At 42.6% G+C, this 13,107-nt stretch overlaps 1 protein-coding gene across 5 annotated transcripts in view; it reads right to left on the bottom strand.

Annotated features, from left to right (window-relative positions):
* Nucleotides 1–13,107, bottom strand: part of LOC125239061 (la-related protein 1) — a 138,227-nt gene that overhangs the window by 39,445 nt on the left and 85,675 nt on the right. For 3 of the 5 annotated variants that reach the window (XM_048146519.1, XM_048146523.1, XM_048146522.1), the window contains 8 exons: nt 12,749–12,868; nt 11,455–11,575; nt 9,575–9,691; nt 7,381–7,565; nt 2,857–3,044; nt 1,733–1,922; nt 928–1,107; nt 250–440 (listed from right to left, as the gene is read on the bottom strand). In XM_048146519.1, coding sequence (XP_048002476.1) covers nt 250–440; nt 928–1,107; nt 1,733–1,922; nt 2,857–3,044; nt 7,381–7,565; nt 9,575–9,691; nt 11,455–11,575; nt 12,749–12,868 — 1,292 coding nt within the window. Of the gene's footprint in view, nt 1–249; nt 441–927; nt 1,108–1,732; nt 1,923–2,520; nt 2,553–2,856; nt 3,045–7,380; nt 7,566–9,574; nt 9,692–11,454; nt 11,576–12,748; nt 12,869–13,107 lie in introns of all 5 variants that reach the window. The other 2 variants (XM_048146520.1, XM_048146521.1) reach the window with 2 other exon arrangements.

Below are 13,107 nucleotides of genomic sequence, written 5' to 3'. Positions count from 1 at the left end.
AATAGGCTTCCTATACTTAAAATAATAGTACATTACGACACAAGTGCGAAAAAAAAGCAAGTTCGAAAGGAGTTGCGATAAATTAAAACACGACCGAAGGGAGTTACGAATTTCCTTTTTGCACATGTATCGTACGACGTTTTTCAGTACAGATGGCCATCCGAAGTTTCGACCTGACAAATAATGACAATGACCCACTTCTCGCACTAGTGCGTAAAAAAACACCATCTGTACTGAAAATTTCCTTACCGTTTCTCTCCCGGTTTCTCCTCTCCCTCATTTTGTAGCGGCGGGTCATCGCTCTCGCGTTTGTCATCCTTCTCTTTCTTATCTTCCGTCTCGCTCTCTCTAGCTTCCTTCTCTTTCGTTTCTTCAGCAGCCTTCTCAGTCTCTGGAGAGGGCTCTGGTTTGGTCTCTACGGGCGCTTCCGATTTTTTAGTCTGTGGAATAACCAAATATTGGTTTAAATAAAGGTATAAAAAAAACCTACCGTTTTCATTACCTAGCTATACTTCGCGCTTTCGCAATACATATAAGCGCTGAAAGTTGATCTTGAATTACTATTTTCTAACTACTTGAAGCGAATTTTAAATAAAATAACAAATCATGAAAAGTTTCAGTAATAAAATAGGCTATTACTGAACCAGTGAGCTACAACCTCGGCCTTGTCGTCACTTTCCATCAGGTGAAAGATTATCGCTCAAAGTTTTTTTTAATTAACACAAAAACAATATTTTTATAGAAATTTCATGCTTATCGTCACAAAACAGACAGTGAGTTAATTTTTGTTAACAACTTACGCTAATTGGGGTTTCCCAAATTCTGAAAACTACCCGCAATATTTTTCCGCATAATTTATTCACGTTTTATTTAATGCTTAAAAGTAGAGTGTAGTTCTAGAAGATATTGACCAGAAACGCCACCTACCTCGACTTTCTCCTCCTGCCCGCCTATACTGGGCGCCTTCTGCGCTTCCTTCTCTTCTACGCTCTTCTGCTCCTTCTGTTTGTCTTCTTTCTCCTTGTTGTCTTCCGGGGACTTTTTCTCTTCCTCGTTCATCATTATGTCGGTCAGCGGCCATTTTGTTGGCTCGAACGCCGTTCGGACCTGTGACAGAAAAATACGTTTCATATGTGTTGTTACTTACATCAAAATAAGGTTACTAACGCCATCTAGTTAAGAATATGTGCAACATGTGTCTATGCTCCCATATCTAGTTTTGAAATAAAGCGTTACTTGTCAACCGTCATTCGTGCGTTTCATTATAATATGCCATGAAGGATAAGGTTCCACAAAAAATCGCTAGACGGATAGAGTAGCCATTTAATTACGGGGTCAAAGGAATGTTGGCAAAGATTCTGACAACACTGATTGTCGTATGTGTAGTGAAGGGGAAGAGACCGTCACACATCTAATGTGTGAATGTCACGCCCTCGCCAGACAAAGAGTGAAGAACTTTGGAGCAGGTTACCTGGTGCCAAAGGACTTCAGAGAGCTACCCACGAGCCTCATCATCCGATACGTGGAGATGGTCGAGAAGCTCCTGAACAGCTGAAGGATCTCAGGATCCGAGGGGGTAATTGCACAAAAGATCCCGATGGGTCGAATGTCCTGAGTAGACGTTTTTTTTTATTACACTCGGGCGGCGCGGCGCACACGTCCGTTCCGCGTCTTAAATACGACGTGCGTCGCCTGAGTGTGGGTTGCCGCTTAGGATTGTGCCATCTGTTACCTTGAACCCGTTGACCAGCTGTAGCTTGTCCGAGTCGCGTATGGCGTCGAGCACTAGCGCCACGTCTGGCGTCAGGGCCCGCACGCGGTGGAAGGACGCGATGAGCGTGACGGGAATCGTGCCGTCGGCGGCCATCTTGCGGCGCAGGAAGAAGTCGCGCGCCAAGTTGTCCGGGCTGAAGTAGTATTCGCTGTGGAAATAAAATAATAAGGGTTAGAGTTGATTATACTTTAACCTCCTGGATCCCTGGCAATTTTTTGTGCTTCAAAAGCAATTTAGAGCTTTCTTTTATTCTTGTAAAAGTTCAAACCTTATGTACTCGTACAAGGGCACCAGATCCAATACTGTCGAGCAATAGGTGTAGACATGGACCATTTAAAGTGGAAACACACTTTGCTAAAATTTACAAATAAATGAAATCATAGATATGAGATGACGTCTTGATTTGTATTTTTAAGTTGACTAAAACAGTTGCCTAGATAGTTCTAACCTTCTAATATCTATAGAAGTTATCAGTTCGCTAGCAAGCCGTGTGCGAGGTCTTTCGGGATAGCTTGGTTGGACGTTATTCTTAATTGTTGCTTTTTAGTTTTTAAATCTGATTATTTCGAAGTTAAGATACTTACATCTGCTTCTTAATAAGGTCCTTCAGCGTGGCCTGGTCCAGTCCTAGTCCATAGGGGGCGCTAGTAGCGTGTGCGGCTCCGTAGTAGAAAGCCTGCGACAGTGGCGCCGCTATCGTGAGCCCTAAACCTCTGTATTGAAACTACAGACTGTGACACACTTACATCTGCTTCTTGATAAGGTCCTTTAGCGTTGCCTGGTCCAATCCTAGTCCATAGGGGGCGCTAGTAGCGTGTGCGTCTCCATAGTAGACAGCCTGCGACAGTGGCGCCTCTATTGTGAGCCCTAAACCTCTGTATTGAAACTACAGACTGTGACACACTTACATCTGCTTCTTGATAAGGTCCTTCAACGTGGCCTGGTCTAGTCCTAAGTCTGGTCTAATCTATAGGGGGCGCTAGTAGCGTGCGCGGCTCCATAGTAGAAGGCCTGCGCGAGCGGCTGTCGACGGCAAGAGCCCTAAAGCTCCTTACTAAATCTGCAGAAGAAGATACACTTACATCTGCTTCTTAATAAGGTCCTTCAGCGTGGCCTGGTCCAATCCTAGTCCATAGGGGGCGCTAGTAGCGTGCGCGGCGCCGTAGTAGAAGGCTTGCGCCAGCGGCGCGGCGATGGGCGGCGGCGGCAGCCCCAGGCCGCCGTAGTGCAGCACGAGCCCCTGCGCCACCGCCGGCTGAGCCACTCGGAGCTGGGAGGGGGAGGGGGGGGTGATGACTGAATCAACTGTGATCCGAATTGTGATGGTACTGATTCATTATTGATCTTTATCGACAGATTGTCAGTCCTTTTAAAATCTATAATGTTTGGCTTAGTCTAATGTAATAAATAGGCGTACAACAAACACTGTTAATAACGTATCCATGGTAATAACGTATTATTTTTAAAATAAGTTTTTTTTATCTATTTATCGACCAACGACGATCATAGACACAAGTACAATTTACAAACAGTCAATTGACTAATATCAGTTAAACTTTATATAGAACATTTAAATGATAAGTATTGTACGTATAAGCAGAAGCTGGCCAACTATTTCATTATTAGCCATATACAATTTTTAACGTAGGTGTTAAAAATATTAGCACTTCTAATGATTTCTCTGAAGTTTTTCTTTTCAGTTTTTTCTGAGTTCTATAAGGACTGCAAAGACTCGATAAAGGAATCGTAACATTCGGATCAAGTTCTAGTACATATAAAACCCATGTCTAGTAGAGAATACATGCCAATGAATTATTCTATATAGGTACATATTTACGAATAACTAATCTTTTATATAAAAAAAAATCATAAATAAGACAACTGAAGTAAATCAGCATTTGCCTTACAATCATTTAAAGCCGTTCAAAGCTTAAATTACTAGATTAAATAAAAATGATATATACTCTGTCAAACAAATCTGTCAGTAAATAAGAACAAAGAAAACTATATGCATCCTTTTCTTTAGGGTGCTAGAGAAAAGGATACCTATAGTTTTCTTTGTTCTTATTTACTGACAGACTTGTTTGACAGAGTTTACGAATAACTAATCTTTTATATAAAAAAAAATCATAAATAAGACAACTGAAGTAAATCAGCATTTGCCTTACAATCATTTAAAGCCATTCAAAGCTTAAATTACTAGATTAAATAAAAATGATATATACTCTGTCAAATAGAAATAAAACTATGCCTTTATGTGTTCTATTCTTGTTCTTGTATAGTGTGCCACTGATTCTTCTGATTAAGATTATCTATTATCTACCATTGTTTCAAGCTTATTGTATTTATTGCACTATCGCCCGACCCAGGGCTCCACGGAAGACCAGCGCTGTGGCACTATCGGTGCCAGAGCACATGCTGAGTGGTGTCCTCTTGCAACCACAAACCAAACCCCATATAACTGTACTGTTTAGTATGTAAGTGTCATTTATTATTATTTTTTCTTTTTGGTTGCAATAAATGCCTTTTCTTTCTTTCTTTTTTTCTTTCAAACAAATCTGTCAGCAAATAAGAACAAAGAAAACTATATGCATCCTTTTCTTTAGGGTGTTAGAGAAAAGGATACCTATAGTTTTCTTAGTTCTTATTTACTGACAGACTTGTTTGACAGAGTTTAGATGATCCAACTTTTTCCATATTTTCCACTGTTGGATACGAAAATGTCTATGTCTAAATTCACTCTAAGCTAAGAGTTTCATAGTATTCCTTTTTTTTAACTTTCGAAACATGTATTCTCTACTTATGAACAATGTAATGGTCACCGTTTAGTAAATAATCCCAATGAGATCAAATATGTATACACTTCATGAATCAATATAATCATATCATATTTATGTTAGTACGTCCCATGAAAAATTTTGATTCGTTTTGAGCACCACTCAGTAGATAAAATAAAAAATAGTGAACATGCAAAGTCATAGAACATCAAAGTTCAATCAGTTCTTCAAGTTAAAAGCAAAATATATAGTTGTATTGCAGTTATGTACAATAAAATAAAGAAAATTAAGAATAAATCTCAATACAGTAAGGTATTACAATCGTAACTTTTATCATTACTGTATATATTATGATAGAAAATGAAATATAACATATGATAATCACACCAAAAACTATGCATAGGTAACTAAAATATCATGTAAATAATTTATAATTTATGTTTCAAAATGAATGAGAATTCAATGAATACATAATAAGCATAAAAAAAACAAAGCAGACATCAAATAAAACTTAAATGACATAGTGTTCGAAAATAAATTATGATTTTGAGGTTTTAAGCACGTGTCATGCGAAGCAAATTAAAAATAATAACAAACTCGGGTGATATTTGTATATGAAAAATATAAATACAAAATGAATAACCCATGCATGAAATCGTGGTACCCAAAAATGATATAAAATGTAGCCAAATGGTTTGGATAGGGACACATTTAGGTATACACATTCTCCTTTCTTAGGTAAAATATAGCATTGTCATTTGATCTAAGTAATAATTACTTAAAGCCTGGCCAGAAATATAAAACTACTAGCTTTTTTGCCAGCGGCTTCGCTCCGAAAATTGTGGAATGTTCCATACAAACTTCCACCTCCCAGTTTAGGGAAATGGGGGGTTAGAAAGAGACAAAAAGTAGCCTATGTCACTCTCCATCCCTTCAACTATCTCCATTTAAAAAATCACGTCAATTTTACGCTCCGTTTTGCCGTGAAAGACGGACAAACAAACAGACACACACACTTTCCCATTTATAATATTAGTATAGATTGTCAAGAGGGCGCTGTTATTCTGATGTATGCGGTGACAGTTCAGTATGAAGAAAATAGTTAAAAAGAAATTCCGCAACATGGCGCGTAGTTATATAATTCTGCACGTGTAGCATGGTCGCGCGATAGACGATAAAATATCAGGCCAGATGTTTTATCATTTATCGCGCGACCATAATTGCCTGCCTGATCAGGTTTTACCGTTTTACACACGTAATGCATATTTTCCATCGTTTGTTTTCTCGGATTCGTTCGTATTTGTCGTGCTAGATCGGTCAACGTTAGTACTTCTACTGAGACTGACTGAAATAGCATGACATGTTCTTGAGTTTCCGTGTTAAAACATTACGCACCTGTAAAATTTGTTTCGAGTAACTTACGTTCATAGTTGTCATGTTTTTTTTTTTATGAAATAGGCAGCAAACGAGCAGACGAGCCGCCTGATTGTAAGCAGTCATCGCCGCCCATGGACATAAGCAACATCATGGGAGCCACTTATGCGTTGCCGACCTTTGAGAACCCTAAATACCTGCTTCTTGAAGAACCCCATGTCATAGCGCAAGGGAAACACCTCAGAAGGAAGCTCATTCCACAACTTGCACGTTCTGGGCAAAAACGAGCGGGAAGCCCGTTTGTTCTTGGTTTGCCACGAAGTTTGTTTGTTTATTTATAAGTATAGGTAAAAAACTTAAGAAAGTCACCTGATGTATGTGTGAGTGACGTGTTCGAATAGGCGATTGTTTTGTTTGTGTTACTAATTTTATGTGTTCTCTATTCGAACACGTCACTCACACATACAACAGGCATTTTCAAATATCATACAAAAGGCTATTTTCAAATATTTAGCCCTAGATTAGATGACTTTATGCATGTTTTACCTTTTTTTAGTAGGAAAATGTGTATACCAAGGACAAAACCAGTCAGCCATTGGGTTTGCCCCCAAAAAAAGAAAAATTATTGTTTTTGGCGTACGATCAAAAGGTTGTAATATGACATATTATAATTGTTGTAACTAAAAAAAAATAGGAGTTTATAAAAAAGAATGCGTTTTTGATCGTACTTCAATGAAAACAAAAAATTAAAAATGTTAGGTTTGTGTATGGAAAGAAAATTTGACGCTTTGAATTATTATTAACTTTTGTATAAAATAATAAAAGAGAATTGGACAAATAAAGTGGTTAAGCCTCTAAGGGGTAAAATAATGGTCCACACTGACTGAGCAACTGCCGCGGAAAGGTGGCGGCCACCAATCAGCCGTTCTAATCTAATAGTGTTGCAGATGTTGTTTCCGTGAATAGCCTTGCGTGGCTGCTCCGTCACTGTGGACCAGGTTATTTTGTTAGGTAAAATTTCTTATTACGTGTCTTTTTAAAGATATTCATAGTATACTTCACTTTAAATACGAAGGCCCGATAGTATTTGAGTCTTAAAAAATATATATTAAGCGGTATCGGGCCTCGGGTGTTTAAAATCGAGTACAGTCACCATCAGATATGTCAGAACGCCAAAGGTGTTTAAAAAAATGAACAAGCGCCCTAGCGGCTTCACAATAACGGCGTGGCCATGACATCTGTTTAAGGCGACAGCGGCGAGCGGCAGCCATAGGTGCGAATGAAAAGTCCTATCGCTGTGCCTCGTTCCAATCTATCGCTGCCGCTTTAGTTTAACGTCGCGGTCGGGCCGTAAAGGTGTGTACAGTACATATTTGTGAGCACCCCGGCCGGCCCGATTTATCTGACGGGGAGTGTGCAAGTTGATAAGAATGTGTGTGTGTGTGCGTGTGTTACCTGCTGCAGGTCGTGGTGGTAGTCGTGGTGGAAGACGTGCACGGGCGCGGGCAGCGCGGAGGCGGGGCGGGGGGCTGCACTCCCCGCTCCCCCTGCAGCACGCCGCCCCCCGCGCGCCGCACCCCGCGCCCCGCCGCGCGCGCGCAGCGACCCGCGCCGCTCCTCGCCGTTCAGCGACACCGTGTCTGCGGGGGAAATGATAACAGGTTCAAAAACGTTGCGCTCTCAAAACGCGCTAGTGTGGCCGATCTTTACGGCTCAGCCACGACATTGGTCTAAGCGCGACAGCGGTGAGCGGCGGCCATACATTGGAGCGAGACACAGCGATGGGACTTTTCATTCACACGTATGGCTGCCGCTCACCGCTGTCGCGCTTAGACCAATGTCGTGGCTGGGCCGTTAAGGTTTGGAGATGCCGGCCTTTACGATGAGTGTACGCTCTTTTCTTGAAGACTTGAAAGTCGTATCGATCCGGACGGATCGTCGATAAATTTAAAACGTGTCACTAACAGAACTAACCCTCATAATGATCTAAGGTAACATATTTTTTTCTTTATGTTTCTAAAATACGTTTTTTCTTACACATTCTGTTGTGTACTTCATACGCCCGACAGCACTGTGCGAAGTAGTGTTTCGTATTTTGTTGTAAATTAGGGTTAATGTCAAGCGAAATAAATATTGTTGTTTATGTGATAATTATTTAAACAAAATTTACTAATCTTCATACAAACAAATGTCCTTCTAACGACAACAAGCGACAATATGATAGGTACATTTTTCCAAAAAGTCACTATAGGCTAGTTTCCTACTAGTCAAATCAGCTTCTCTTTAAGAACTGTCAAAACGATTTGCTAATATGGAATTACTATGAAATACTGAGGAGTGACGTCACGGTCAATTCATTTACTTTATATTTTTCTCTTTGACTTATTGAATAGAAATTATTGTTAAACATGACTACTGTCCATATATTTATTCTTATTATGTGGTGCTTTATTTCGTGCACTGTATAAAATATTTTATTTTAAGAATAGGAAACTAGCCTATTCACAATATTCGTAGCACATCCTTGTCTCGGAATTTACATGTAGAGGTATTCTTAAAAACAAGTAAATAATATTTCCTCTGCTTAGCAATAAGGAATAAGCGTGACTGTGACATTGCATTAGTTCCATAACAAGTGCGCAAAATAATCTTAAACCGTATAAATAATAAAAAAAGAAATGTTTCTTAAAAAGTAAACAAATATTTATTAACATATTTGTTTATTATGCTTTTAAAGACTTTCTGTTCCCGTATTGCGTAACCCAATATCTCTATTGAAAAGAGATAAGAGGCCTAAAATACGGGACTCCACTAAAATAAGTATCTACATATATCGACGGTGTTGTTAATTTATTTTGTAGTAGTGCATTAGTTGTGGTCAAATTAACATTTCTACCGGAGGTGTAGAGGAGCACTATCAACGGTCAACCGAATCTTGGCACAAAAGAAAGCGGCAAATTTTGAAAAATGTAGGGCTCAATGGCCAATTGTCTAAAATCTACATGAAACGCGAGCCTTCCTAAACCTTGGCGTTGGCGGAATCATCGAAGAGCCATTAACACTTAAAATTTGATTGAAAATGTAGGGGTGAAGTATAGAATTTGAATTGCTGCTTCGCGCATCAACTTCTGGCGAGACGACTCAATCTAAAAGCTCGGCCACACATGCGCGTTTTGATAGCGTAGGCGGAGCGGTAGCGGAGCGCAACGATAGCGGTGCGCCGGACGAACGCTGGCGTTGCGCGCAGCGGACGCCAGCGGGAACTGACGAGCGCGGATTGCGAGCGGAACGCCAGCGTTCCGCCGGCGCACCGCTATCACTGCGCTCCGCTGAAGTTCCGCTAACGCAACGCTATCAAAACGCTTTATGTGTGGCGGAGGCTTTAAAGCTCGGCCACACCTGCGCGTTTTGATAGCGTAGGCGGAGCGGTAGCGGAGCGTCAGCAGAGCGCAACGATAGCGGTGCGCCGGACGAACGCTAGCGTTGCGCCCAGCGGACGCCGGCGGGAACTAACGAGCGTGGATTGCGAGCGGAACTCCAGCGTTCGTCCGGCGCACCGCTATCATTGCGCTCCGCTAACGCTACGCTATCAAAACGTTTTATGTGTAGCGGAGGCTTTACTCTATATATCGTACGAAGAGTATCTTACCATTGTCGGGCCTGGCGGCGTGCGGCGGGCCATGCTTGCCCGGCCTCGCAGCTTTCACGTCGATATCGAGTGGCACCCATTTGTGCTTGCCGGACTTGTGCGGCCCTTTGCCACTTCCTGTAACAAACCATTTTCCATCAGACATGTTCTTTGGGATCATCCCCACACAAGAGGCGCATGTCTTGGGGACCATCCATATTCATAAGACGCATGTCTTGAGGTGCGGAACGGACGTCCGCGCCACGCCGCCTGAATGTAATTCAAAAAAGTCTCCTCAGTACATTTTGTATAGGAAGGACGTAAGACGCGCCACCAAACGGCGTGGCGCGCGCCACGCCGTATTGTATTGTAAGATACAAATGTATCTCCAAAAGTAAGCAAGCATGCATAAACATACCTGTTTATTATACCTTTAAAGAACTACTGTTCCCGTATTGCGTAACCCAATGTCTCTATTGGTAAGAGAAAAAGAGGCCTAAAATACGGGATATACAATGGATCCGACGTCAAATTTCTAGAACTGTTAACGGCCCAGCCACGACATTGGTCTAAGCGCGACAGCGGTGAGCGGCAGCCATACGTGCGAATGAAAAGTCCCATCGCTGTGTCTCGCTCCAATGTATGGCCGCCGCTCACCGCTGCCGCGCTTAGACCAATGTCGTGGCTGAGCCTTAAGGCTGGTTTTAAAGCTCGTTAGCGGAGCGGATTGCGAGCGGAATGCGTGTTCATTCAGTGCGCATTCCGCTACGCTATCAAAACGATTTATGTGTGGCGAAGGCTTTAGCGTCACGCGAACCAACCGCGTGGAGCGATCCGCTGAGCTGGATTGAATTTGTCCAAGGATATGCATATGCATTTCTGTTGCTGAAGGCTCTCAGTAACATACACGGATAAACTTGGCAAACTGTGCCACTTGTCACAAAGTCAAGGAGAAGTGGGATTTGTTACAAACGTAAAACTGATGTTTGCTTAGCAGAAGTTTGCATTGCATGGTCAACACTGAGAGAAATTTGCATTGTGAACTTAACAAGTTGGACTTGTTGCGGGTTTATCCGTTTGAAACAGAAGTATTTTAGTAAACGGAATAAATCACAATATTGACGATACAAGTCGAATGTGTTCGAACAACAAGGTCAAACTTGTTAAAAGATATTTGATTAAATCAGACAAACATATGTTTAAAACAATATGGGTCATGTTGCTGACGAGTAACTTGTAGAATGTACTTTAACATTATCTAACCCAAGAGCACGTAGTAGGCTTGTGCCGTTTCGTTCGTTGATCGGAGCGCTCCGATCTCGTTCAATCGCTCTCACGAACTAGTTCGCTCTTTTAGGTCTTTTGCTCATTTAGTTCAGCCAGACCAGCGACCACTGGGGAATGGGAATGGGACCGAATAGTGTCATAATGATACGAATAGTCCACAGATAGTAACATTCCGGGTCGAAAGGTTGTAAGTAACCGAAGTTTAATATGAAAACTTGACGTTTTTTTGTAGCTCCGCTAAGTAGCTCTCGCTCTCGGTCGGCGCAGTCATACGCTCGTTCTCGATCCAAGCCGCTCGCGTTAGCCGATCCTATACTGAACTAAATGAGCAAAGACCGATTCTCAGAGCACGGAAAGATTCAGTTCATTTCGGTCATTGATGGGATTTTATTCCTAACAGTTCATAGTTCGTGAACGACACAAGCCTAGCACGTAGGCGCTATTTTAACCAAAAAAACTTGTTGAACGAACATGAAAACTGGTCTTTTTCGCTCAGTGTACAGAGTGAAGCACATCGCTAGGAAAATTTACCTCGGTCGAGACGTTTGCCGCGCGAAGACTTTGCCTCGTCTTCGCGCGGCATGCCTTATGTACCCCGCCTAATAACAACGTACCTGCGGCTTTAGACTTGTCGTTGTGTTTCTCGTGGTGCTTGTCATTGTGCTGGTGGTTTTGCGTTGGTTCCACCTTCTCCACCTTGGCTTGGTGCTCCTCGAGCGGCTTGCGCTCCTGGTCCTGGAAGATATATGCACGAATTTCGATTAAATGTGAAATGTAGTGAGGCTCGTGAGTACCGCTAGTTGAAAGTAGCTATTTCTTCAGTCCAGTAGTTTCTGGAAGGGTGTGAATGCAGCAAATTATTTGAAAAAAAAAGCAGAAAAAACAAATGACGATGCTATAGACAGATGTACCTCAGTCAGTTTGATGCTACGGCTATAGTGCTACACCCATCGTGATAAAACTTCGTGATCGGCCTACGGCGAATGTGCATATCCACACTGCAAAGCACTCAAATGAGCCTTTGATGTGCACAAATTACCGACAGCAGAGCGAAGGGTCTGCGGCTTCGGGCGATGTGCCGAAGTATTCGCGTATATTCGCATTACCGCGATGTGTGTAGCCCTAGCATAAGCATGTTTGCTAAGGAGCGCCCGCTCTCCAGTCGCACCGTCTTCGGCGTTCTTTCGATTTTTTGAATTTAGAATGAGAATTCGAACTGTAGGCGAAGTAGGACTGCACCTTGAAGTAGAACCGCCGCGCTAGCTTTCGTCGAAAAAACAAATGACGATGCGACAAATTCAAACAAGTCTGCTAAGGAACGCTACCTTCTCCAGGCGGACCGTCTTCGGCGATCGTTCCGAGATTTTGAATTTCGAACGATTACAAACTGTTCGACCTTGGACTACCTACTGGATACACAATTCATATAAGGTTGATCTCAAGAAGTTTTCGACCAGTGCGTTCTTCCTGTTATGGCGTACGGATCCGAGACGTGGACACTGACTGTGGGGCTAATCCACAAGCTTAAAGTCGCTCAACGTGCTATGGGTAGAGCTATGCTTAGAGTCTCTCTGAAGGACAAAATTTGGAACGAAGTGATCCGCCAGAGAACCAAGGTGACCGACATAGCTCTGAAAGTTAGGTTGAAGTGGCAATGGGCTGGCCACATATTCGCAGAACCGATAACCGCTGGAGCAAGCGTGTTCTGGAGTGGAGACCGCGTCTTGGTAAACGTAGTGTGGGACGCCCTCTGGCTAGATGGCGGGATGATTTGCATAGGGGGGCTGGCGGAAACTGGATGCATAAAGCAGCAGACCGGGCTCTGTGGCGTACCTTGGGGGAGGCCTATGTCCAGCAGTGGACTGCCACGGGCTGATAATGATGATGATAAGGTTGATCTCAACTCACCGCGCTGCCGTTATGGTGGGCCGTCTCTTCGGACGGCGGGGGCGTGGAGTGGCACCGCGCAGCGCCGGCCACAGCCGCGCCTAGCGTCGGCCAGTCGCCGATGTCCGTGAAGTCTGATGCCTGTGGACAAGGAATGAGGGATTTTAGATAATTTCGTGGTAGAATTTGAGGAGAAGGGTTAGAGCCGGTTAACATCTGTCGTGTGTCGGGTCCGGATTATAATTGGACAACAAGCTCTTAAACAAAAATATTGGCAGGAGTTAAATGTTCTGTTACCATTAACGATATAATATTACGAAGTTTTCCATTCGATCCAGCCACGATTTCACGCGGCATCAGCGATCAAGATCATATTCATC

The sequence above is a fragment of the Leguminivora glycinivorella genome, chromosome 25 (genome assembly GCF_023078275.1).
Source record: "Leguminivora glycinivorella isolate SPB_JAAS2020 chromosome 25, LegGlyc_1.1, whole genome shotgun sequence".
In the NCBI taxonomy this organism is placed as follows: Eukaryota; Metazoa; Arthropoda; class Insecta; order Lepidoptera; family Tortricidae; genus Leguminivora; species Leguminivora glycinivorella.
This window is presented reverse-complemented; position numbering and strand designations above follow the sequence as displayed.